This window comes from Monodon monoceros, unplaced genomic scaffold (genome assembly GCF_005190385.1).
Source record: "Monodon monoceros isolate NGI ecotype Baffin Bay Population unplaced genomic scaffold, NGI_Narwhal_1 Super_Scaffold_4, whole genome shotgun sequence".
Taxonomy (NCBI): Eukaryota; Metazoa; Chordata; class Mammalia; order Artiodactyla; family Monodontidae; genus Monodon; species Monodon monoceros.
Window position 1 is genome coordinate 42,900,328 of NW_021703781.1, and position 25,625 is coordinate 42,925,952.

General features: G+C 39.9%; 2 protein-coding genes across 3 annotated transcripts in view; one reads left to right on the forward strand and one right to left on the reverse strand.

Annotated features, from left to right (window-relative positions):
- Positions 1-25,625, reverse strand: part of PRKG1 (protein kinase cGMP-dependent 1) — a 1,179,082-nt gene that overhangs the window by 496,113 nt on the left and 657,344 nt on the right. The gene's annotated exons all lie outside the window — the stretch shown is intronic.
- Positions 19,364-21,713, forward strand: CSTF2T (cleavage stimulation factor subunit 2 tau variant). Its single transcript, XM_029244881.1, has one exon. The coding sequence runs from the start codon at positions 19,406-19,408 to the stop codon at positions 21,257-21,259; it is 1,854 nt and encodes a 617-aa protein (XP_029100714.1). The 5' UTR covers positions 19,364-19,405; the 3' UTR covers positions 21,260-21,713.

Sequence of the window (25,625 nt, forward strand, 5' to 3'; positions counted from 1 at the left end):
CTGGAGGCTGCAAGTCTGAGATCAGGGTGCCAGCATGACTGGGTGAGGGCCCTATTCTGAGCCTCAGACTTCTTATCTCTTCTCGCAGCAGAAGAGACCAGAGATCTTAGGACCTCTTTGATAAAGGCACTAATCCCATTCATAAGGGCTTTTCTCTGATTTCCTGATCACCTCCCAAAGATCTCACCTCCTAATACCGTTAGGTTTTCAATTGATAAATCTTGGTGGGACACAGATTCAATCTAGAACAGTACATGACATTCATTTATACGAATGTCTAATATGATCAGACTCATATCTGGTCATGTTAACCTCTATCACTTGGTTCTGGTGGTGTCAGCTGAGTTTCTTCACTCCAAAGTTGCTATTTTTCCCTTTTCATACTCTGTTCATTAGAAGGAAATCATTCAATCCAGCCCACGCTCAAGAGGAGAGGAATTAAGCTCTACTTCCTGGAGGAGGAGAGATCTACCTTTATTGTTCTGAATTTATCTGCAAGAAATATTTGCCCCTTCTCCCATATTTATTTATTTATTCAATCATTTATTTAATTATGGATTCATAGATATCTATTATACAACATGATTTTAAAAATATAGATAATACAGTATGTTATTACTTGTCTGCTTAAAATCCCCCTGTGGCTTTCCCTTACACTAAAAACAAAATCCAAACTCCTTATCCCTCTGACAAAACCTACAAACTATACTTAGTTTGTGACCTTGTCTCAGACCGCTCCCTACCCCGCCCTTCCAGCCCACAGAGCACAGCTACATTGACCTTTGCTTGAACTCTCCATATTGTTCCCTTTCCTACCTTGCAACTTTAAACTAATTGGTCTCTGCCAGGAATACTGTTATCTCTGATCTTTGCATTCAGGTCTCAGCTTAAAACCCACCTTTGCAGAGCAGCCTCTCCTAATTACCTGCTCCAAAATAACGAATCAGTTACACTCACTCATACTCTTTCCATAGCATTCATTATAATTGGAAATTACTATAATCACTGTAAGGTATAAGTCTGCTGTTTGTTCCCTCCTATCCCTCCCACCAGAACGTAAACTGGGTGAGAAAAGGAACTTCATTTCAGCACTCAGAATATCTAGGGCATAAGAGATGATAAACGTTTGATGAAAATATACATAAACAAATGAATGAAGGGGAGGACTAAGAGATCTGAGACAGGAAGAGGGATTAGAAAAACACTATAATAATCAAGGCAGGGCTTCCCTGGCGGCGCAGTGGTTGAGAGTCCGCCTGCCGATGCAGGGGACGCGGGTTCGTGCCCCAGTCCGGGAAGATCCCACATGCCGCGGAGCGGCTGGTCCCGTGAGCCATGGCCGCTGAGCCTGCGCGTCCGGAGCCTGTGCTCCGCGGCGGGAGAGGCCACAACAGTGAGAGGCCCGCGTACCGCAAAAAAATAAATAAAAATAAAATAAACAAGGCAGAAGGCAAGGAAGACTTACATGTCTAAGGCTTATAATTTGCTGTCCATGCTGTTGATCATAGGCTTATTATTCTTTCATGTCTAAAGATGCTTCCCTTCTTCCTTGACGATCATAAATCTCATACTCTGATTTAGGGAACTGCCAACAAATATACATTTATATTATATCAGCACAGTGACTAGTTTTCAAAGATGATTAGCTGTCCCCTAGGCTCTGCATCCCCTCCCTAGTTTGACAATTCCTTCCCTTGGCCTCCCCAAACTTCTGCCACTGCTGACAAGCTACTGCCTAAGCTTATTCAGAGTTCATCTATTCACAGGAACAGAAGCAGACACAAAGAGTTGGGGGAGGGAGGCAGAAAGGCGAGGGAATGCCTGTTTTTTGCCTTCCATCTGCTTTCCTGGTCATTTTAGGCCTGAATCGGCTCTATTTTCAGACCAAGGCACATTGCCCTGAGGGTGCTTTCATGGGAAGAACCAGTTGGAACCCTACTGCCCATCAACGTGTTCACATTGCCTGCCAAGCCCTCCTCTCTGCATACTTTAGAGAAAGCAATGTTATTAACGAAAACTGTCTTACCTGTATTTAAGGGGAAGTCAACAGAGAAAGGAAACCAAAAATTAGGTAATAAACCACTACTTTTTTTTTTTTTTGCGGTACGCGGGCCTGTCATTGCTGTGGCCTCTCCCGTTGCGGAGCACAGGCCTCGGATGCGTAGGCTCAGCGGCCATGGCTCACGCGCTCAGCCGCTCCGCGGCACGCGGGATCCTCCCGGACCGGGACACGAACCCACGTCCCCTGCATCGGCAGACGGACTCTCAACCACTGCGCCACCAGGGAAGCCCTAAAGCACTACTTTTAATTCCATCTTAAACCCATGTGATTTGTGAGCACAAATTTAATACTGATTTTCCTCAGGGATATAATAGCAGTAGAAAGATGTTTAATAATAGTGCTGGATGAAGACCTGGCATTTCCCAGCTGTTAACACGTAGTGCAGTGGGTTATTAACAGACTCACCCGTCACTGTCAGAATATTATCTGGGAGGTGCCCTTGACTGCTTGCAATGCCCTGTTTGTATCTTGACTCTGGGCTCTGTACCTTTCTTTTCCTCTGCCTGTAATACTGTTGACCTCATCTTTAACTAGTTAGCTCCTATCCATACTTCGGGTCTCAGCATCCTGTTGTGTGGAAAGTTGTTTTTTATTTTGTTTTGTTTTTTTGTGATGCTCTTAAGAACTAATAACAATAGCACCCTGACCTTCTCGTGTTCTGGCAGTCATCACACTTTGTGAATAGTGCTTGTTTATTTTCTAGCTTTCCTGCTACACTCATAGTTCCTTGAAGGTGGAGAATGGGTTGATCTATTTATCCCCAGCTCTAGGATGGAAGTATCAACTCAGAATAGGGTATGAGTCAGGACTCATTAAATCCTGGACTATTTAATCAAAAGATAATTAGAAAATATGCTTACATTTTTACTTCCAAAAAGCAAGCTCCTCAAAGGAAGACACTCAATCACAGGACGAATGTTTCAATGTGCTGTTCAAGGTTAATATCCAAGTATTTGCTGTTATTATGTCCCAAGTACAAAAACTTAAAATTCACAGGATGCTTTCAGTCTGCATTGTGTCAAGGTTTGCAAATGAATAATTGCTATAAACTGAATGGCTGTTATTGATTTGTTTGGTTTTTGAAAATAATGTTATTTTTAATTCTTTCCCAGTTTTATTAAGATATAGTTGGCATATAACATTGTATTAGGTTAAGGTGTACAACATAATGATCTGATACATGTATAAATATTGCAAAATGATTGCCACAATAGACTATTGTTTGTTTGGTATTTGATCATGTCCTCTCCTTTTAACTTACTTTCACCCTATCCATTCCTAATGAAACATGTGTAGAAACAGGATCTGAGCAACCAGACAGAACTCTGAACTTTTCTAATTTAGAATATTTTAAAGAAAAAAAAATGCATAAATAGAAACTTGATCAATCAGCATTCTTTGCAAGGGCTGCTTTTTCCTTCTGTGAACCCTTAACCTATTGGAGCAAATAAGGAAAACAACCTGAGAAATCCTGCATTTCCATGTTGCTATTTACCTAATATTAATACTCCTATAAAAATATAAATTTACCTTTTCCACAGGTTATTTTTAAGCTTGCTGCATTATTACCTGTAAATGATATTTTATGAGAAACAACAAAAATCACAAAATAATAATTCCATTTTTATAATGGATGTCAATAGGAAAACAGAATTCAGTATACAGGCAGCTTTTCTGGAGCAAATCCATTCTGTTTACTGGGGACTATCTTATTAAATATGCTTCCCATGAAACTGGAAGAGCATCACTTGTCCTTTTAAAGAAGAAAAGCTACATAACTAGGTAAGCAAAGAAAACAGCTTGTGAATAATGCATAGTTCTTAGTATTAACAACTCAACAGCTATATGCATACTGATTCTAACAGTTCACATACTGCTTGTTACCTAGGCAACCCAATGAATGATAGCAATTACATGGAAACACATGTTGTACTTGTTACAATACATCCTATTATAGTAAGGTCCGGGAAACCCGGGAGGCTCATCAATAGGCTCAGTCTGGGGATGCTGGCTTATCACAGTAAATGACCTGGAAACCTGTTTCCGAGAGACATCCCGGGCGAAATGTTTAAAAAGATTTGGGGCAGATGGTTAGGTCCTAGAATACCAAAGACCTCACAGAAGTCTTGGGGTACATGAATGTCCAGATACCCAGTCTTAGTTTTGAAAAATGTGTTTGAGAATGGTAGGGAACGCTATGTTTGACTAGAAGATGGACCATCTCAAATATCCTCCAGGACAATTACCAGAAACCAAGGATAAAGGTTTGTAAACTAGAAGAGCTAGGTTTCTGACTGATAAGGTAACAAAATGTTTAATTACTTGTGGGAGGCACATCCTCTCCTGCTCTCCCGGGGCAGTGGGAGATAGAAACTGACAAGAAGCAAGCAGTGGTAGCAGCAGGTGGTAGAAGAAAAGAAAACAGTGAAGTGTCTCATTTCATCAAGAGAAATAGTGATCAGGGCTCATCAGGCTGCAAAACAAAGAATATAGGACAGTCACTTTGAGACATGCTTGACATTCACAAGGCAAAGCCTCAGCCTTCATGAAAAGTGAGGTTTGGGAAGAGGAGATGGAATGGTTTGGCATCCTAATAATTCCAGTAGCTGTCAGCTTCCAAGATTCAAATTGTCTAATGACAAGTTTGCAAAAGGCCTGGGAAAGGAAAGTTCACACGAGCATATATAAGAACATCTATATTTTCAGTGATTATCATTAAAGGTAATATGCATATTAGCAGGTTTTCTAAGAAGTTTCAAACATTTTCTCATTCTGATTGTCCATATCAGGGCTCTTTACATCATTCCCTCAGAGACAAAGCAAGGTGTATCCAGGTGAGATGATAAACACAAGGGCGATATCTCCCCTCCCTTTAGATGAAAGAAAATCAATAGGATAGAAGATCTAAAAATAGTAATAATAATGATAATAATTACTATTTTTAACATGCTTTTTCTAATGTGGTCATTGTAGATTTACATCTCTCTAGGCTATTGAAACCCTCATTCTGTGGAGCAATTACATTTTGTATGCGTAAATGTCCTCCACATGAGTACATGCCTTCCACGAACTCAAACAGAGTGTGTCTCAAAGTGAAGTCTGTCACAGACACAGAAAACAAGCTTATGGTTACCAAAGGAGAAAGGTGTGGGGAGGGATAAATTAGAAATTTGGGAATAAAAGATACATACTACTACATATAAAATAGATAACCAACAGGGACCTACTATATAATCAATACTTTGTAATAACCTATATGGGAAAAGAAACTGAAAAAGAATTTATGTATGTATAACTGAATTGCTTTGATGTACACCTGAAACTAACACAACATTGTAAATCAACTATACTTCAATAAAAATAATTTTTTTTTTTTTTACAGGTGAAGTCTATAGACCCCACCACCACCACCACCGAGGGCTTGATTCCAGATGTTCACTCCAAATGCAGATTCCAGAGCTCTGTGTCCAGAGTTTTTGATTTAACCCTCCTGGAGGGGACCCAGGTAATCTATACTGTAGTGAGTTCCTACAGGATTGCTGATGCATGCTAATTTGCTTGAGAATCTTTTTAAGTTTGTCAATTTATCTATGAAGCTTGACAAACAGTAGAAAACTGGACACTACCTAATGGAGTGCTTTTGTCAGGGGAGAGGATGAAGAGCACAGGGTAGATGAAGTCCAACAGTAAAAAAAAAAAGAAAAAAAAAGGCATACCTTGATAAAAGAAACCTCTGTATTATCCTATTCTCTAGGCTTCTTACTCATAGAAAACTGCAATTATTTGTTTGTTAGATATCCTTTGAGAAATGCCTTATAAACATACCAGTATAACATCTCATATGTGTATACATAGCCCATTGCAGGGGGAGAGGGGTAAAAAAGAATGGGGACATACAATAGCATTGGCCTGTCACTTGCTCTTTTTCACTAAAACATATCTATAGTTGATTATTCCATAAGTACACATATAGATGCCCCTCATTTTTAAAACAGTTGCATGTAGTTCTATAAAAGACATTATACTTTTATATGATATATAGCTATAATAAATGTAATTCATCTAATTCATTGCTGAAATATATGTTGTTTCTAGCATTTGTGATTACAATGAATGATGCCTCCCAACATTTCAGAACTACTGCTCCAAGTAATAAGGGTAAGGATGGTTCAGTCTTTCTCTGACTACAGGAAGGTGTCATGATCATTATCAGTGTTATCTGCCATTCTCTGAAATGGGCGGTACATACTGCAGCACACAAAAATTTTGCTCTTAGCACCTAGCACATCCTTCTGTCTACCTTTCTATGTGATTTCTTTGCCTTCTAAGAAAGTTTTTTCTTTCAAGAGATAAGAGAGAGACCCTTTTCTCTTCTAAAACCCCACTCCTTTTTACTGCCCTCTTTTATCATCCTCCTCTCTTTGCCCTGAATGTGCTTTAGTCTTCTACACGATTGAGGGTCACTGCAAGAGGATAACTGATGCTCTCCCATGTTGTATACATGGGGTTTCTGGCCACTCTTTCTCTGTGTGAAGAAATCCGAGCATCTAATTTGATAAAGCACTATGTAAGTGGAAGAAATAAAAATAACAGAGTACAAGGATCTATTAGATTTAAGTGGCTGTCTTTCAGGTTCTAAATAAAATTTGGCATTCTAAATAATGTTTGGATGCCTTTTTCTGAACAGACACTGGAAGCTATATTATAATATTGCTGCAGTGCACAAATACCAGTCTGACCCAATACTAATACGCCAAACATAATCACTTGCATTACATAAATCTATATGTGCCTGAGGTATGCATGTTTGTTTAAACTTATTTATTTATTTTTGGCTGCGTTGGGTCTTCGTTGCTGCGCGCGGGTTTCTCTAGTTGTGGCGAGCGGGGACTACTCTTCGTTGCGGTGTGCGGGCTTCTCATAGCAGTGGCTTCTCTTGGTCGTGGAGCACAGACTTTAGGCATGCAGGCTTCAGTAGTTGTGGCTCGCAGGCTCTAGAGCACAGGCTCAGGAGTTATGGCGCATGGGCTTAGTTGCTCTGCGGCACTTGGGCTCTTCCCGAACCAGGGCTCGAACCCGTGTCCCCTGCATTGGCAGGAAGATTCTTAACCATTGCACCACCAGGGAAGTCCCTGCATAATGTTTTAGAGTCAGCAAAACTCTTTTATATTCATCATCCTACTTTTAAAGCTAGAAAATATTCAATCCATTTTAATACCCTACTGATAAACAATGCCTTTTGAGCTTCCAAACATGAAATGGACCACTTTAAGTGTTTCCATTTAGCAAAGACTCATATATATCTTACTCCATATATATTTCTTCAGAGTGACAGTTGCAATGAGAAACAGCTTAAATTAATAGCCATCTCTGTTTTACTTTTCTCCTCTGTGAGATAATTTAGTTTCTAGGCACTCTTTTCTTAAGTAAGCAGCCACAGAAGATTAGAAAAGAATTCAGCACAGTGAATTATCTTGGCAAAATAACATATTAGCTAAATGGTGTCTATGAAATCACCTGTGCCACTGGCAGCTGGTTTTAGCGCGATCCAATAAATGACAAAAGAAGCTTCTGCGAGGATTTTTCAATATTCTGTCATGTGGTTATAGATTTCAGAGCTTCCTCCTGTCAGTTTTATGCTGCATTTCTTTACAAAACTGACAGGCAGCTGACAGGGCAAGAAAAGTTAGAAATATCTGGCTGGTGGTGAAATTAACAGAATTTTTCCTTTGGGGGAGTAAAACATTTATTCTAAGTGGAGAAAAATAAGTTACAGCTTTCAGGAATACACTATTTCTCTTAGTCAGACTGCCTGAAATCACGTCTGTCTCTTACTTGCCGTAAAACCCTGGGCACGTGATCTAGCCTATCTAGAAAACTGTCTAGGTAACTAACTGTGCCTCAGTTTCCTCATCTATCAAAAAACCCTCAGAAGGTTATTACGGGGGTGGAACGAGCAGTTCTGTATAAAGCATTTAGTACTGTGCGGGGCACTGTAATTGTAACAAAAATAGCTTGGATTCATGTGGCTCTCTCTTAGGTCGTAGGGATGCATATTAAATAATCTTTTAGAGCCACATTTACAAAAATACACGTGGGGGTGTATAATGATATTCTATTCTATATATATATATATATATATATATATATATATATATATATATATATAACTAAGGGCTGTATATTAAGCCCTTAGTTTTCCAAATAATATTGTGAGTAAGCATTAACAGTGGACAATAATTTTAATCCATGGCTGGAAATGGAAAGACTATTGAGAGAGGAAAGAAGAAAAGAATATAAACCTATTGCCACCGTGGTTTATCGTGATCTTTGCCATTCTGGATCTATTTACTGAAGTATTTACTTCTATCTTCACTCACAATTCACTCTTCTCCTAATTTAACTTTTACAGCAACCCATCTCATCTGCTTTCTCACTCAACCACCCACAGTTACTGACAGCCACCTCCCTCATGCAGGAAAATTGCTGATGTCTGCTCAGGGAAGAAGGCAAAAAATGCTACACTTTGAGCTAAGCAATCAGAACTGCTTTGGAGCCACCATGACGGAAACCAAAGGGAAGGGGATTTCATTTTGCTTCCCATGGTGCTGTTCTTTCTAGGAGCTTCGGACTCTTTTCTACCTAAACAATAGGAATCATATGTGCTTATACTCTGAGTGAAAGAAGGAGGTTGGAAAGTAATGGACAGCAGCTACAGAAACAGGAGGGAGAAAAAAAAATTTTTTTTAAATCCAGGAGGAAGTATGTGAATAAGGAAGGTCATCTTAGGAAGAAGCAAAGTCCTCAAATGACATAACCAGTTACTGAGCCCCACAAAAACAGGACAATGTATCGAGGCATTAACAGAGGTTTGATGCTACTGTCCCTGGTGAGTAAGTTATTATGATCCTTCACCTGTGAGCACAGACTCGTGGTCAAAGATAAACTCATGTTTGTACCATTTCCTTGAAGTACAATTAACATTTGAATTTAGTTGCAATACTTAATTTAACTAAGAAATAAGTTTGGTTATATTTTATCCATGCTGTACTTAAATACTGTTCTCAAGAAATCATGCTTTAAGGTCAGAGTTTAAGGACTAATCAGAAAATAATAAGATGCTCATTGAATAAATGGCCTGGCAATGATGTACTATCCACCAAGAAAGAGCCTTGCCCACATCCCCAGAGTCTAGACAGAGAGGAACATGAAGGGCTGTCCGTTATACTGACTTCAAGTCAAACGCAATGTGTTAAGTAATAACATATATATACACATATATACCTATATGCATATACATATGTATATGTGTGTATACATATACACACGCATATAGGTATATATGTGTTTATATACATATACACACATATATAAAATATATATGGAGAGCGGGAGAGAGGACCTAGCATGGTAAAGAGAAATAACAGTCCCTTTTCTTAGTAATAAGGAAAAAAATTTCATCTTCTACCTCAGCAAGAGGGTCAATGGGTAAACAGTAGTTATATTTTCATTTTCTATATACCTCTCAGGAAATCAAATCAAAAATGCATCTGTAAACTGTCTGCTCGAATCCTGTATTCTCTATCTTGTCTGACACAACGGAAATTCCTTGCAGGCACAGCTGTTCTTTTGCCACAAATTTGAATCTGAACACCATAAATCCTCAGGAAAAGTTCCAGAGAAAAGCTAATAAAACTTTCTGGTGAAAAGTTCTACTAAAGCAGGGGTCACATTTCAGTTCACATTTAAACCCCACAGTGGCAAACGCAGCGCCTACCTTCCCCAGAGCACGTGCTCCATAAATATTTACGGAATAGGTGCTGAATCAATTTTAGCTGAATAATGAATAATAGCATTCCTAAAGAGTTATCAGGCCATTGCTGATCTGAAATGAATGAGGTAAGTTTCCTTCCTGCCAGAGATGCATACATTTTCCTGCCCTCCTCCACCACTTCCATCCCGTCTGCAGACACCTGCTCTCAGGAGGATTTCTTGGAACCTGGCCTCCCTGTGGAAGTCCTGCAGGTGAGAATGAATGCCTGCAACAATTGCTCAATACTGGGACCTTTGCAGCAGACCCCAGACCACTAAACTGGCAGAGAAATTTCTTGATTCTCCCTGCAGGTATCACCTTCTCTTTCCCGGACCCCTCACAGGCCACGGGCTAACACACACAGTTCCATTTTCAGAGCTAACAAAAGACTGAGCTCCAAAGGAATCGGTCATTGGAACTTCCCTGTTTCCCTGCAGGCACTGGCTTTGTTCCCCAGAGCCAGGAGGGAATTGGCAAACACCTGCAGGTGAGTGAGAGGACATCTCTCACTGTACCGCTGTGCCAGAAAGTGTGTGCGGCTATTTCAAGGGGAATGTCAGATGGAAGTGATGAAGATGATACATGGAAGAATTGTTACTATTCATTACTGTACCATTAAACTGCCAGGAAGAGAATTAGCAATATTTTTATATGACGGATAGAAGAGTTTGATATTTTAAAATATACGCTCTATTCATCTACAAGAAAATCATACATTATATATGCGTGAGCTTTCTGAAGATCGTGAATGAGTGGCCAAATATTTCTTTACTGTTTGATTCCAGACTGTTTTTCTATCTGTAAATCAATATTTAAAATTTCTATGAAAATTACCCATTTTTGGCACTAGCATTTTGTTTTTGCAGAGACAGAGGGAGTGACCTAGAGAAACGTTGTAGGAAAACTCTCTCCAGTGGGAGGTGCGTTGTCAGGGACCTCTCCATGCTAGCAGGTAAAGGAGGTTAACTCCTGACACTGCAACAGTCTGTAGAGTCCCTCGCACTCCAGTTGATTGCTGGGCGCCCACATAGAGTTGTAAAAGAGTTTCACTATCACCCTGGATCCACTCCCTTTCTCATACTGTATTGAATCATGGATGGACATCAGAAGAGAGCTACACCTCTCTCTCCCAGGAAGCTGGAATTGATACCCAGAAAACAAATCATTCTCTCTGGGAAAATCTGTAGCAAGTAAATCAAAAGACTGTAGAAGAGCCCCTTAAATGGCAGTGGACTTGGGAGAGAAATCAGAGCAATCTGATTCTTCAAGCAGAGTTGGGGGGTGGGGGAGGAGGAAGAAATATGGGAATAGAGCATCCTGAATGCATTACAATTGCCCATTGTTTTTTTTCCTGAAGATGATGGTATTACTGCATGTTATGGTCTAAACCGTGCCCCACCACCATCACCACCACATACACAAGTTCATATGTTGAATTTGCTGTTGAAGCCCTAACCTCCAATGTGACCTCTTTATTACTTTAAAGAGGTAATTAAAGTTAAATGAAATATAAGGGTGGGGCCCTAAACCAATATGGCTGCTGTCTTTATAAGAAGTGGAAGAAACACCAGGGATTTACACTCACAAAGGAAAGGCCATGTGAGGATACAGCTAGAAAGTGGCCATCTGCAAGTCAAGGAGAGAGGTCTCTGGAGAAAGCAAACATGCCAGTATCTTGATCTCAGACTTCTAGCCTCCAGAAATGTGAGAAAATAAAATTTGATTGTTGAAGCCACCCAATCTATGGTATTTTGTTATGGCAGCCCAAGCAGACAAATACATTGCTTGTGGGTTCTGAGAGGTAACAGCGTAGCATTAAAATACCATCCCCTGCTTTTGCTTATCAATGTTGGAGCTGGTTTCTGTACTTGTACCAAGAAGCACTAGTTACCACATTCCTATAAACATTGTATTTTACATGTTTATCCCATGTGTGACTCTGGGGGATCTAACTGTTTGATGGAAAATTTGAACTGACACTCCAAAGTAATGTTTTTCAAGCATCGTTCAAATTGATAAAAAATCCAAAATACTTTCTGTGACGCTGGTTTTTGTTGTTGTCATTTTTAACAGTCTGAGCCCCCAATCAAATATTTCAGAAAGACCTCTTTCCTGTAACTTGGTATAAATATAGGCTCGTCGAGCCTCAGAAGAGGGGTAGCAGCCTAACTTCTGAAGTGAATGGCAGTTCTGACACTTCTCTGAAGTTGGGTATTGGATTGTTCTGGTTACAGAAAAAAAGATTCACAAGTTAAAAACAAACAAACAAAAAAAGATTCACAAGTTGATAATCTTAAACAGTATGTCTTTTTCAGGACTCTTACGTTTCCACAGTTTATGAGGACACTTCCTTCCTCTGTGCTCTTTCTGGTGACAGCCTGAAGCAGGAATAGGGAGCTCTGCTTCTTGCCCAATTAGTTCTGTTTTTCCACGTTTGAATAAATGGCCTCTGTCTGCCAGTGAATGCTCGAAAGTAGTAGTTGTGCTGGACACGACTGTAAGTTCAAATAGGTATCCCATGTGCCAGACCAACACACTGTTGTATAAGCCTGGATCCTCCACAGTCAAAGTTCAGGCGGGCCCTTTTAATAATAATGAATAAGTGGAATTCCAGCCAACTAAATATTTGAAGAGTGCATTTCCTGATCTAGTATAAGAACTCAGTGAGCACCAAAAATGATCAGGAAAATTCTCATTGCACTGTCCTATGGAATTCAGCCTAAAAATTATCCATATTCAACTACAAATCTACCATAAACCAAAATGGCAATGTTATCCAAGGTTGTCTGTACAATTTTTAAAAAAATATCGTCTGACAACAGACCATTAGTTCACCCAATACAACCCCTTCAAAGATAAAAGTGAAGATCTAAATTTTACCTGGATGAAAAAATGAAGATATACATTTAAAAATAAATAGCATTAGACTAAAATCTGAGTCTCTTTCCACTTAGGATGCTGCTTCTACCACAGCAATTAATTTTATACAACAAAGGTAGATTAACAATTACCGTACAAAATAGTGATCAAAAACAAATACATAATTTATTCCATGCAAGAATCCAATACAGGTGATGTTACTGCCATTTAAGTGATGCAGAAATGGAAGCACAGTGAGTTTATGTAATTTGTCCAAGGCTACACAGTGACTTGTTGAATTAGACAGCTGACTCAAAGCTCTGATTAAAGTATGTATTCTTAACCCCTTCACTCTACTGCCTCTCAGAAGTGCTGAGAACAGTTTGGAAGGGAAACTCAGAAGCTCTAGATCCCATTACAAGCTAGGCCAGTAACCAGGCATGTGACCCTGGTTGAGTCCCTTGTCTTCCCTGAGCTGTATTTTCTTCACCTATTAAAAAAAAAAAAAGAATGTGGTTGGATTACACAGGCCCGCCCAGGGAGAAGGTTTGACTCTGTCCAGTAAAAGTGATTCATCTCACGTATAAGTAAATGAAATTTACTATTTGTTCATATTAAATACATTTTAAAATTTGGGAAAAATGTCATGGACCAATATTATTTTAGGTTTGAGAAATTTGGGCTCTTTCATTTTTATGGAAAATACATCATTACCTACCTAACTAGATATATTTTAAAATCCTTATGTGATGTTTAACCATAGCCATGCAAATTGAAAAAGGAAACATTTTCTCAATTGCTTCAGTTTTTATACCTTATAGTCCATCTGTTGCCACATCACTGATTGTGATATCAAAATTGCAATTAGTTACACTCAGAGACAATCAGGAAAAAGGCCAAGGGAGACTGTGTCCAGCTCTCAATAACCTGTGATTACTGTGAAATGGGAAGTTTAAAATCAAGAGACCTGGTTTCAGGCTACAGTTTTGCCACTTATTAGCCACGTGTCCTTGGGAAAATTATTTAATGGAATAATAATTTAAGAGCTTGAGTCAAATGATGTGTGGGCAAATCCTGGCTCTGCCAGTTAACATGGGCTCACTGGTTAACTTCTCTGTGCCTCTGTTTTTTTAGCTATAAATTCAGACACTATGACTGCCTATCTCAGAGGGGTTGTTGGAAGGATTAAATAAAATGTTGCATTTTATAAAACATTTATCAAAGGGTCTCCTTCCTCTTAAGGGCTCAGAGTTAAGTATTATGACTAGTATCTGTATTTCGGGTGCGTCCATTGCTAAGTAAAGTTCTAAGTAACAGTTAAGTTTCTACATCTTTAAAATAAGGATGCAGTAGTATGTACCTCACATGATTGTTGTCAAGATCAGATGTGGGAAGCCAAAGAAAATTATTTTGTAAACTGAAAGCATTAAATTACCATTTGGTTAACATAAGTAAATTGTTATTATAAGATGACCTTGTAATTATTTAAAAAATATTTACTGAGTGCTCAGAACATAAGACACTGGACTAAGCACTATGAAGAATATAAAACAGATGTGGGTTCTATGCTTAAGTGATAACACAAGAATATCAGTACCTCTAATGACAGAAGATAATGGGTGTCAAATCCATACTCTAGTCCAAGTATTAAAAAAGATAGTGCAAGTGCAAAAGATATCCTGGAGAAGGATTGGATAAGATTGGTAGTCTTAAATCTCTGCCATCATCATTCTATGTTCATATTTCAGAAAGATGAGAAAAAGTCTAGTGACTCTTAAATCAAGTTTACATTTCTGAATCTGATCTTCAATACCTTTTGTAATCTGATCCAGAAGACAATCTTCTATCGCACTACTCACTAACTCTCTATTGCTTTCCTCTGAGGGCATCCAAAACACCAGGTTCCAATTTCATATCTTGGCTATTCCAAACTCCTGGCTTGTTCTCTGGATCTTCTGTTCGTACATACTAGATTATAACCCATCCCTTAAATCCCAGCTCCATCAGGAAGTCTTCCCTGATGAGCTAGATCTTATCACTCTCTTCCATCTCTACACACTTTATTTACATATCTATTTTATCAAATAATAACCTGGAGGAATTATCACTGACCTAAAATAAAATGACAACTGTCCTGACAGCAGGTCTCCATTCTGATTTGGGGCATGCTATTTAATGCCACAGGTTTCTTCTTATGTAAAATGAACTCTAACGTCACTGTCACTCCCATCATCTATTCAACATATAATAAGCACCCACCTGTGCTAATTAAGCTCTATCCTAGGGGCTGAGGATACAGTGGCAAAGAAGACAAAGTAACTATCTACCTAACTATGATTGTCTCCCTTTTAGCTCAGTGGTCCTCAAACATCAGCCCGCATCACAGAATCACCTGGGGAACTTGTTAAAACTATACATACACACACACAGACAAACACACAAGTCCCTGATGCAGTAGGTTTGCAGTAGGGTCCCAAATTTTGCATTTCTAAGCTGATGCCCATGCTACCGGCCCAGGGACCATACCTAGAGAGTCTATTCTAGTGGAATGTCTATCTTTTTCACTGCTATATTGCCAGTACTTAGAATAAATATTTATGTAATAAAAGAATAAATATAAGACACTGTTAATTGACAAGGGGGAGTCATACTCTTTCCTTTAAAGGTGTTATAGAAGGAAAAGTACAATTCTACTAAAAGGTAGAAGGGTTTCTATCATCAGAAATGTTAAGATAAGGAATGGTTTATATCCAAAGGAAAATGAACTTACTTCCAACCTAGAGAAAGGAGGAAGAAGATTAGGGAGAACTTTGTGCAGTAGTATATTTGATCTATTCCTTGAAGGACCCATACATTTATTTTAAAAATGCCTATCATAGCTAAAAATATTTTTAGTAATTATCTTTGGAATTTGTCTAATTAATCTATGGTGAATCCTTTTAAAATCCCTCAAAGTCAACAGAATCTTTATATTCTGATGTAAGATCTGATATTTGGAAAAAGCTAAACATCATATTTTTTGCCAGGTCTCGTCAGAAAGTCAGGTGATTTAGCTGTGTAACTCTGTTCTTGGTTATAAACAAGGTATACATTTGAGTTAAGGCACCAATTTTCTAGTATGACTTACAAATGGAGCCATGAAACAATTTCAGGGCAGTAGTTTAAAAATCATTTTGAACACTGGAAGCCTTGATGGATTAAGTTTATAGTTTCTGAAGGTGATTAGTTTGAAGAATGGCCCCCATTTGACCATATGCCCTGATGTATTTGTTTAAAAATCACTCTTAGTATAGTTGGTATTTTGATGTAGTGAAAGAACTGATGTCTGAACATGAAAGATGCCATGTACATTTTTCTTCAGATTGCATACCGTGCTATAAATATCTAAAGTTTAAACATTATGGAAACAAAGAAAGCAATGTAAACTGGAAGTTCTTCCAAGGCAGATCTGTGAAAAGTATGTGTTGGTACCAGGAGATATACAGGTTCCTAAGAACTCTTGGTAATTCTGGGCCACCCAGTTCACTAATAAATATTAGTTTATGTGTCCTGCTCATTGAGCTATGTGCTGGGTCACGCTGGACCTCTTATGAAGGGGGCCTATATCAAAACATTCTTCTAGTTTGGAATATGGGAACTAAAGAGAACATACAGGGCCTCTGACAAAAAGCACACTGTTACAGTCATGGCTTTTCCCTTCTTGTTTGTCCCCAGAGCTCCTCAGCTACTCTGTTCACCCATCTTTGAACCCAGGGTTTCTTCAGGGTAGGGTCAGCATGTCCTAGCTCTACTAGGTCAGCATTAAAAGAGTAATAGATTTTTTTAAGAGCTCCCATATCTTATACCTTTTAACAGAGTGTACTAAGCTTAGTTTGGTCTGATACAAATGAAAAAAACCCAACACTTCAAGTCTCTTTGTTTAGACCAGTGATTCTTAAAGTGGGGTCCCCAGAGCAGCAGCAGCAGCATCACCTGAGAATCTGTTAGAAATGCAAATTCTCCAGTCCCACCCCAGAAATACTGAAGCAGAACTGGGGAGGGGAGGTGGTGAGGCCCAGCTACGTGACTTAACTAGCCATGGGTCTAGGTGGTTCTGACGTATGCCAAAGTGTGAAGACCACTGGTTTAGATTTTATCAGCAGGGGCAGTAAAGAAACTCTATCAGATAAGCTGCACGGACTTCTATGAACTTTACAACTTATTGTAATAGCCTATTATCATCCGCTTGGTAACTACATTTAACATAAACACAATTACACATGTGATTGACATCTAAGTTGTCCTCGACAGAATGCGTGTTAAAAGCTCGTGGCTTGGGGCTTCCCTGGTGGTGCAGTGGTTAAGAATCCACCTGCTAATGCAGGGGACATGGGTTTGATCCCACATGCCACGGAGCAACTAAGCCCCTGCACCACAACTACTTAGCCTGCGCTCTAGAGCCCGTGAGCCACAACTACTGAGCCTGTGTGCCACAACTACTGAAGCCCACGTGCCTAGAGCCCGTGCTCCACAACAAGAGAAGCCACCGCAATGAGAAGCCTGCGCACCACAACAAAGAGTAGTCCCCGCTCTCCACAACTAGAGAAAGCCCGCAGGCAGCAATGAAGACCCAATGCAGCCAAAAAAAAAAAAAAAAGTCATGGCTTTCTTAGTAAAGAGATGGTATGAAAAGGAGACAAATGAACCTAAGGAACTTGTTTTTAGTTTTCTGAAATGATGCCATCCTCAACTCCCCTCCACCCCTGCCCCACCTCAAATAAAAGAATTAGGGGGAAAAATATTACTATCAAGTAATACACCTTATCATTTGCAGATATAGGTTATCATACATCTTGAATGAATAGCTATGTCCAAGCCTGTTTTAAAGAACTATTAAAACACTTGAAGGTAAATGGATGCTTTGTCTGATTTGTAGCTAAACCCTCACACTCATTTCAGATCTATTCATTGAACTATGATACCCAAGATTCATAACACAATTTTTTGATGAAACGTAAAGCTTCATAATCTCCTCAAAAGGCATACATAGAATAAAATGATTCTCTGCTTAAAAGTTAAGACTTAGGCTCTGCAGCAGTACAGTTCATAGACATGTAATGCAATCTATATATGTAATTTTAATTTTTCTAAGTAACCACATAAAAAAAGTAAAATAAAATGAGTGATATTAATGTTAAATATATATTTTGTTTAATCCAATGTACTAAACATATCACTTCAACATGAAAAAAATTAATTAGTGAGATATTTTTACATTTTTATACTTAGTCCTCAAAATCTTGCATGTATTTTACAAGTATAGTACATCTCAGAATGCTAAATTTTAACTGAAAATACTTTTTATTTAGATTTAATAAATTTTATCATTGCAAAAGTAGATTCCTTACTCAAGTTGTTCCAAACATACTAAAAAGTTTTCCAAAAGCCTAAGTGAATATCAGTTTTTATATTAAAATTAATAAAAGTAATGAAATTAAAAGTTCGATTTCTCAATCACGCTAGCCAACTTTCAAGTCCTCGACAGGCTACAAGTTGCTAGTAGCTACAATACGGGGCAGAGACGCCCTGGAGCTGTGAGGGACCAACCTGGGTAAGAATTCAGGCTTTGCCGGTTACCGGCTGCTTAGCAAATTACCTAGCCCTCTCCAAGCTTCAATTCTATCGCCTGTTAAATAGGGGAAAGACCCACATTCCACATGTTTCAACTTCTGCCAGCAAAAATAGCAGCAGAAGAGAAACTACAGTTTGTTTTCTCCTTCATAATACAGGTGGTGAAATCATTTCATCAGTTTATAATAATCAGAACCAATCTAAATGCCTACAGTATAAGAATGGTTAAATACTTTTAACTCATCCGCTGTAGCCCTAAAATTCAATTAATTATTATTATTAATATCGGTTAATATAATTAAGAAAAAGGTATTATGAATAGCTCGACTGCTGAGAGCGTGCACAAAGATAAACTTATAAGGACCAGACACCTATCGACAGCGGCTGCCTGAAGCAACAGGATGGGGGCGGGGATGGAGCTAGCACACGCCTTCAGTTTGTATTTCTGGGCAGTTATTGTCCAAAAATGCTTTTCTAAAAAGGAGCTATTACTTTTGTATTTTAATGAGAAAATCCCAAATCTGCTTTGAAACGACTACACTTTCCCCCTGTCTGCATTGTGATTTTAAATACAGCATAAATGTACTCTAATAAGGAGAAACGGCTGTACGGAAATACTTTTATCAGAACGCAGAACACGCGCCCTTAATCTTTCAGTGAGCCGTTTCCCGCCAGGCAAACGGAAGCAAAACCGCCCTTGACGTCATGGGAGGCGGCCTCTCCTAGTTACCATGGTGAAGTCTACGCGGCCATATTTACTGTGGTCAGCCCGCACCAAGCTTTTTCCTAGCGCGGGTGGTGGCGCGCCGTGGAAATGTCTGCAGAATAAGAGATGAGAAACGAGTCATAAGCCTCAGTGAAGGACCAGGGGCAGAACGCCTTAATCTAGTTAGTGGAACGTAGAGGTGCAGATGCCGCGGATTAGCGGAACGATTCAAGCAGAGTAGTGCAGTTTCTGCCCGGACTTTGAAAGCCGCTTCCGTTGCGCGGCGGAAGTGTGAGTCGCCAGAGGACGACTCTGGGAAGAATCCGCTGTCCGCTGTGTGTGCGCAACCGGAGTCATGTCGAGTTTGACGGTGAGAGACCCGGCAATGGATCGATCACTGCGTTCCGTGTTCGTGGGCAACATTCCGTATGAGGCAACTGAGGAGCAGTTGAAGGACATTTTCTCCGAGGTTGGTTCCGTTGTGAGTTTCCGGCTGGTATACGATAGAGAGACGGGAAAACCTAAGGGTTATGGCTTCTGCGAGTACCAAGACCAGGAGACCGCGCTTAGTGCCATGCGGAACCTTAACGGGCGGGAGTTCAGCGGGAGAGCGCTTCGGGTGGACAATGCTGCCAGTGAAAAGAACAAGGAGGAGTTAAAGAGCCTAGGGCCTGCAGCGCCCATCATTGACTCACCCTATGGGGACCCCATCGATCCAGAAGATGCCCCTGAGTCAATTACCAGAGCAGTCGCTAGTCTGCCCCCGGAGCAGATGTTTGAGCTGATGAAGCAGATGAAGCTCTGTGTCCAAAACAGTCACCAGGAAGCTCGAAATATGTTACTTCAAAACCCACAGCTGGCTTATGCGCTGTTGCAGGCTCAAGTAGTGATGAGAATCATGGATCCAGAGATTGCTCTGAAAATTCTGCATCGCAAAATACATGTCACACCACTCATCCCAGGCAAATCTCAATCCGTTTCTGGCCCTGGCCCTGGCCTTTGCCCAGGACCTAATGTTCTGCTGAACCAGCAGAATCCTCCAGCCCCTCAGCCTCAGCATTTGGCCAGAAGACCTGTGAAAGACATCCCTCCTCTGATGCAGACCCCTATCCAGGGTGGAATTCCAGCCCCAGGCCCAATTCCAGCTGCAGTTGCTGGCCCTGGCCCCTTAACTCCTGGTGGAGCAATGCAGCCCCAAGTTGGAATGCCAGGGGTTGGTCCGGTGCCCTTGGAGCGGGGACAGGTGCAGATATCAGATCCTAGAGCTCCTATGTCTCGTGGACCCATGACTGCTGGTGGCTTACCTCCTCGAGGACTGTTAGGGGATGCTCCAAATGACCCACGTGGAGGAACTTTGCTTTCAGTCACTGGAGAAGTAGAGCCCAGAGGCTATCTTGGCCCACCACATCAGGGTCCTCCAATGCACCATGCGTCTGGTCATGACAGCCGGGGCCCTTCCTCACATGACATGAGGGGAGGGCCATTAGCAGATCCCAGACTGCTCATTGGAGAACCCAGAGGACCCATGATAGATCAAAGGGGTCTACCTATGGATGGTAGAGGTAGCAGAGATTCTCGCGGGATGGAGACTCGAGCCATGGAAACTGAGGTCTTAGAGACACGAGTAATGGAGAGAAGAGGAATGGAAACCTGTGCAATGGAAGCCAGAGGGATGGAAGCGAGAGGCATGGATGCAAGAGGAATGGAGATGAGGGGCCCTGGCCCCAGTTCAAGAGGCCCTATGACTGGGGGAATTCAGGGTGCTGGTCCTATTAATATGGGGGCAGGTGGTCCTCAGGGACCCAGACAGGTCGCAAGCATTTCAGGGGTGGGAAATCCTGGAGCTGGCATGCAGGGGGCAGGTATGCAGGGAGCAGGCATGCAGGGGGCAGGTATGCAGGGGGCAGGCATGCAGGGGGCAGGCATGCAGGGGGCAGGCATGCAGGGAGCAGGCATGCAGGGGGCAAGTATACAAGGGACAGGCATGCAGGGAGCAAGCATGCAAGGGGCAGGCAAGCAAGGTGGAGGCCAGCCTAGCAGTTTTAGTCCTGGACAGAGTCAGGTAACCCCACAGGATCAAGAAAAGGCAGCTTTGATCATGCAGGTTCTTCAACTGACTGCAGATCAGATTGCCATGCTGCCTCCTGAGCAAAGGCAGAGTATCCTGATTTTAAAGGAACAAATCCAGAAATCTACTGGAGCTTCTTGAAAGGTTTTAGAAAATACTTGGCAGTAGTCCCACAAAGGTTTTCTGTAGCATAGAGAATGGGTGGGTGCAGTAAGCTGACTTCGTATCCCCACCCTTGAATGATTAGGAGTTCCCTCCTCTCAGAACCTAATCTCATTTCTTGTAGTCTTCTTAGTTTTTATTTTTAATTGTGGGGTAGGGGGAGGGGGTAAGTGGGTCTATTCACTTTAATTCACTGTAAATAATACAAAAATAACTCTGAACATGATTATATTATACCAAATAAGATTACAAAGGATACGCAGCATTGTTAAAAGGGTCTACAAGGTGTTAAGTACATTTTTAAAATACTGAGCAAAACAATGTGAAAACTGCACCTAAAGACTAAAAGATGACCTGTTAAAAATGGTAATGTACTAAGATAGTTTAACATGTTTGGTTGTGTAAGAAAATAAAAATGTTTACCTCAAAATTACAAGATAATAGTTTTTGGTAAGCCATTTAAAACACAGAATCCTATTTCAGGGGCCACAGAATGCTGAATTAGGTTAAGTACTGTACTGTTTTGGAATTACTTCAGAATGTTAAGAGCTAAACAGATAATTCTCAACTTGTGGTATTGGAATTGTTTTTTTTCCTGAAGCTATGCTACCTGAAAAATCAAGGGATGCATCTGATGTGATGTTATTTCATTTATCCCATCTTTCAAGCAACATTTTGGCCTGGCCTTGTGCATGACAATTTTGCTGGGACAGTTCTAGGTCAACGAAGTTACTTAAATCTGCTCTGATGAGACTCTCTGTCTCAGTACCTTCCTATTTCTCAATAGTCTTTAAGCCCTAAATCGGAATCTGAATAATTCTCTCACATCCTTCCCCAAAATCTGTGTAGGGACCAGTTGATCTGCATGAATTAAACATAGCATTGGACTTTTCATAAATAATGGAAGGTTTCATGCAGTAAAGCTCTCAGTTTTCTGGTAACTAGCTTCCATTACACAGATCTGTCTGGTCAACCAGAATCAGGAGTTAAAAATCTTAGTCTCAGCAACATTTAAAATGCCTCTTAATTTTCTTATTTCAAAATCTGCTTATCTGTCACCATTTTACCAGAATAATTGAAGCCCAGGTAGGTAAAGATACCCTTGTAGCCTGAAATCTGCTAAATTGGTTATTACTTTCCTTTTACAAGTAATAAAGCCATTTAATCCTAATATACATGCCCATGAGACATATTTAAAAATCAGTAGGAAGGTGGGGCTTACCACAGTAACTTTAGAGCTACTACTTAATTTGTCTGTAAGCCTTGAGGATGTGGAGACAAACATTTGTGTGACAGAACAAGTAATAATAACAGAAGTATAAACACCTAAATAACCAGGTGATCTTACTCAGGAGAAGAAAAGCCAATACCTAATTACAGAGGAAAAAATTAATACAAGGAGAGAGCGGAGGCTTAGAAATTGAATTACTTTCCCGTTGCAAGGTTTTTACATCTTAAATGGATAATTCACTCTTTTTATAAAGTTTATCTCCCTATGATGTTTCCTACTACTTATTTTACTCCTGTTTTATTGTTCATACTGTTAACTTCCTCATGTTTTCTATATGTTTCCCCTTATTAGAGGGGATAACTCTCCTTTACATGTATAGTGGTTCTGGTTAATACTAATTCAGAGTTGGCTTGATTACTTTGAAACTGTAGTTGCTTTATCTCAAAGCTTTCATTGAAAGGCTCTAACTGAAAACTATTAAATGTTATGCTCTTTGTTATAGTAAAATCTCTGCATTGTTTAATGCAGACTAAATAAAAAGAATGTACAATGAAGGCTGAGTTTAGTGTCTGATGTTTATTTTATTTTATTTTTTTTGTGGTACGCGGGCCTCTCACTGTTGTGGCCTCTCCCGTTGCGGAGCACAGGCTCCGGAAGCGCAGGCTCAGCGGCCATGGCTCACGGGCCCAGCCGCTCCGTGGCATGTGGGATCTTCCGGGACCGGGGCACGAAACCGTGTCCCCTGCATCGGCAGGCGGACTCTCAACCACTGCACCACCAGGGAAGCCCCATGATGTTTATTTTTAATAAATGTGTTATTCAAAAGTTATCTATTGAGAGTTCCATGGGGCCTGAATACTTTTTCTTTCAAATGAAAAAGGCAAATCTAAAGAAATTACAGGACTGAATGGAAATACCTTTTTTAAGATTCATTATCTATAAAGTTCCACAATTGAAATACCTATATATTATATATGCCAATCATGTTTTTCTATAGTAGGTATCAGTAGCAACATCTTGGATACTCAGCTGTTAGGCTTGCTTTTGTTTGTATTCCCCACTGAGAACGCCTCTGTATCCCAGGAACACCTTACAGGTACTGTATCTTCATTACTGACAGCACTTGTTATATTGCAATGCACTATTTTACTTTTACTCTCTACCCCCCTACTCCCACTTTTAATAGACTGAATATGGACTGTCTTACTCATTTCTATATTCTCCATAGCAAAAAATTGCAGGTGAGAAGGAAGGACAAAACATTTTATCAGAGTTTTAGTGGAAAAACAAAATCCTGTTAAGAGCACATGAATTTCCCTACAAAGGATTTAAATTCCACACAGAACAAATGAGCTATAGCAACTATTTGCATTAGAAAATAAATTAGAAACAGATAATACAAGCAATCTCCTATACTCTGATAAACTGAATAAAATCGGTTCTCTCCTCATTTCCAATTCACGCATGGTCTGACTTGTTCCAGTACTGATGTATACAAGCAGTGCATGTCTGCTACAATCAGAATCGTGTTTTACTACGTAATTGTTGGTTATAATCCTGGCATCCTGCATTTTCCCAAATATGGATAGACTAAAATGAAAGCAAATTGATTCATAATAACAACAGTTGAAGACAGTGGGGTGAAACACTGATTTGCAAATGCCTCTTTATGGCTTATTCCTCTTGGGCAGTGCATATTGTTTGGAAATAAACCATCAGCTTTAATCAGTGCCTGCTCATAGCCCTTTCCCTCTTACATTACTGATTAATATCAAAATACATTTTAATGGTGGTGGTATCCCAAGACTAATGATTTGGGACCATTTGATAAGATAGAAGCCAATGTGAATCTCAGGTGAAGGTAGGCTAATCGAAGTAAGATCGTGTATGACTTTTCAACTCCTCAGAATTCTAAAGGTAAAAAGCATTTTTTTTTTTTAAAAAAAGAAGAACCTTAATATAATCACAGCTTCCAAAGCTTCTTGCTTTTCCATGCTGTGATGGGACATTAGCTAAGCACACAGAACCTGATTTCCTACGGTGTGTCAGGCCATTCTCTTAGGGCTGATGAGGTCTAAGGATAATTACGTGCAACAACCTACTGTGGCAGATAAACTGAATTATCAGTTACATCTCACAGTCTTCTCACAAAAGAATATGTCAGCCTCTCAGTGCTTTACACTGCCGGCTAATCGCCAGACAGATTTCTGCTTGGAGCTTGCTTTTCTCATCAGTCTTTTGTCAAGAATGCTCTAGAGTCAAGATTTAATTCATTTTAAGGAAATGAATATATTCAAACTAATTAATAATTACTAATATTATTGTTAAATATTATTGATAGTGTGACTATTACATGATATTGGTATCTAATATGCTAATATATTTCATATGTATATGTATATTTCAGATCTTAACTGAACCAGATCTTTTAGTATTTTCATTTGCTTCTGTCACCTTAAAACAAAAGTTTTACCCCCATGGTTGAAAATATCAGCTTCACAGATATTCATATTACAAATTACCTTTCTCATGAAATGTTAACGGACATGTTTCTTCTAGATATTTTTGTACCACAATATAAAGCTTATGCCAGTAAAGGACATGTAGTGTATCAAAAGTGACTTTCGGGTAGCACTGTCAAAAATAATAAACCTGGTGCTTATTAAACGCTGTACATAAAAATACCAAACTATTTACCTAGAAAAAGAACCGAGGGCTTCCCTGGTGGCGCAGTGGTTGAGAGTCCGCCTGACGATGCAGGGGACACGGGTTCGTGCCCCGGTCCGGGAGGATCCCACATGCCGCGGAGTGGCTGGGCCCGTGAGCCATGGCTGCTGAGCCTGCGCGTCTGGAGCCTGTGCTCCGCAATGGGAGAGGCCACAGCAGTGAGAGGCCTGCGTACCGCCAAAAAAAAAAAAAGAACCGAGATGTTCTGATTGATGCTAACTCTTTATAACTAGGAGTTGATTTAGTTCCCAAAGGTAGGTGACTATCAAGGAGTTAGGATAAAATATATAACATTTTCAACTGTAATCTATTTTGTATTATTCAATATGTATAAAATCTGCAGACATTTGAAATCCATCTCATATGTGTCACAAAGCTTGGTCATTT

Excerpts from the sequence above, each read along its gene's own strand:
- CSTF2T (XM_029244881.1), top strand. The coding sequence starts at position 19,406 with ATGTCGAGTTTGACGGTGAGAGACCCGGCAATGGATCGATCACTGCGT.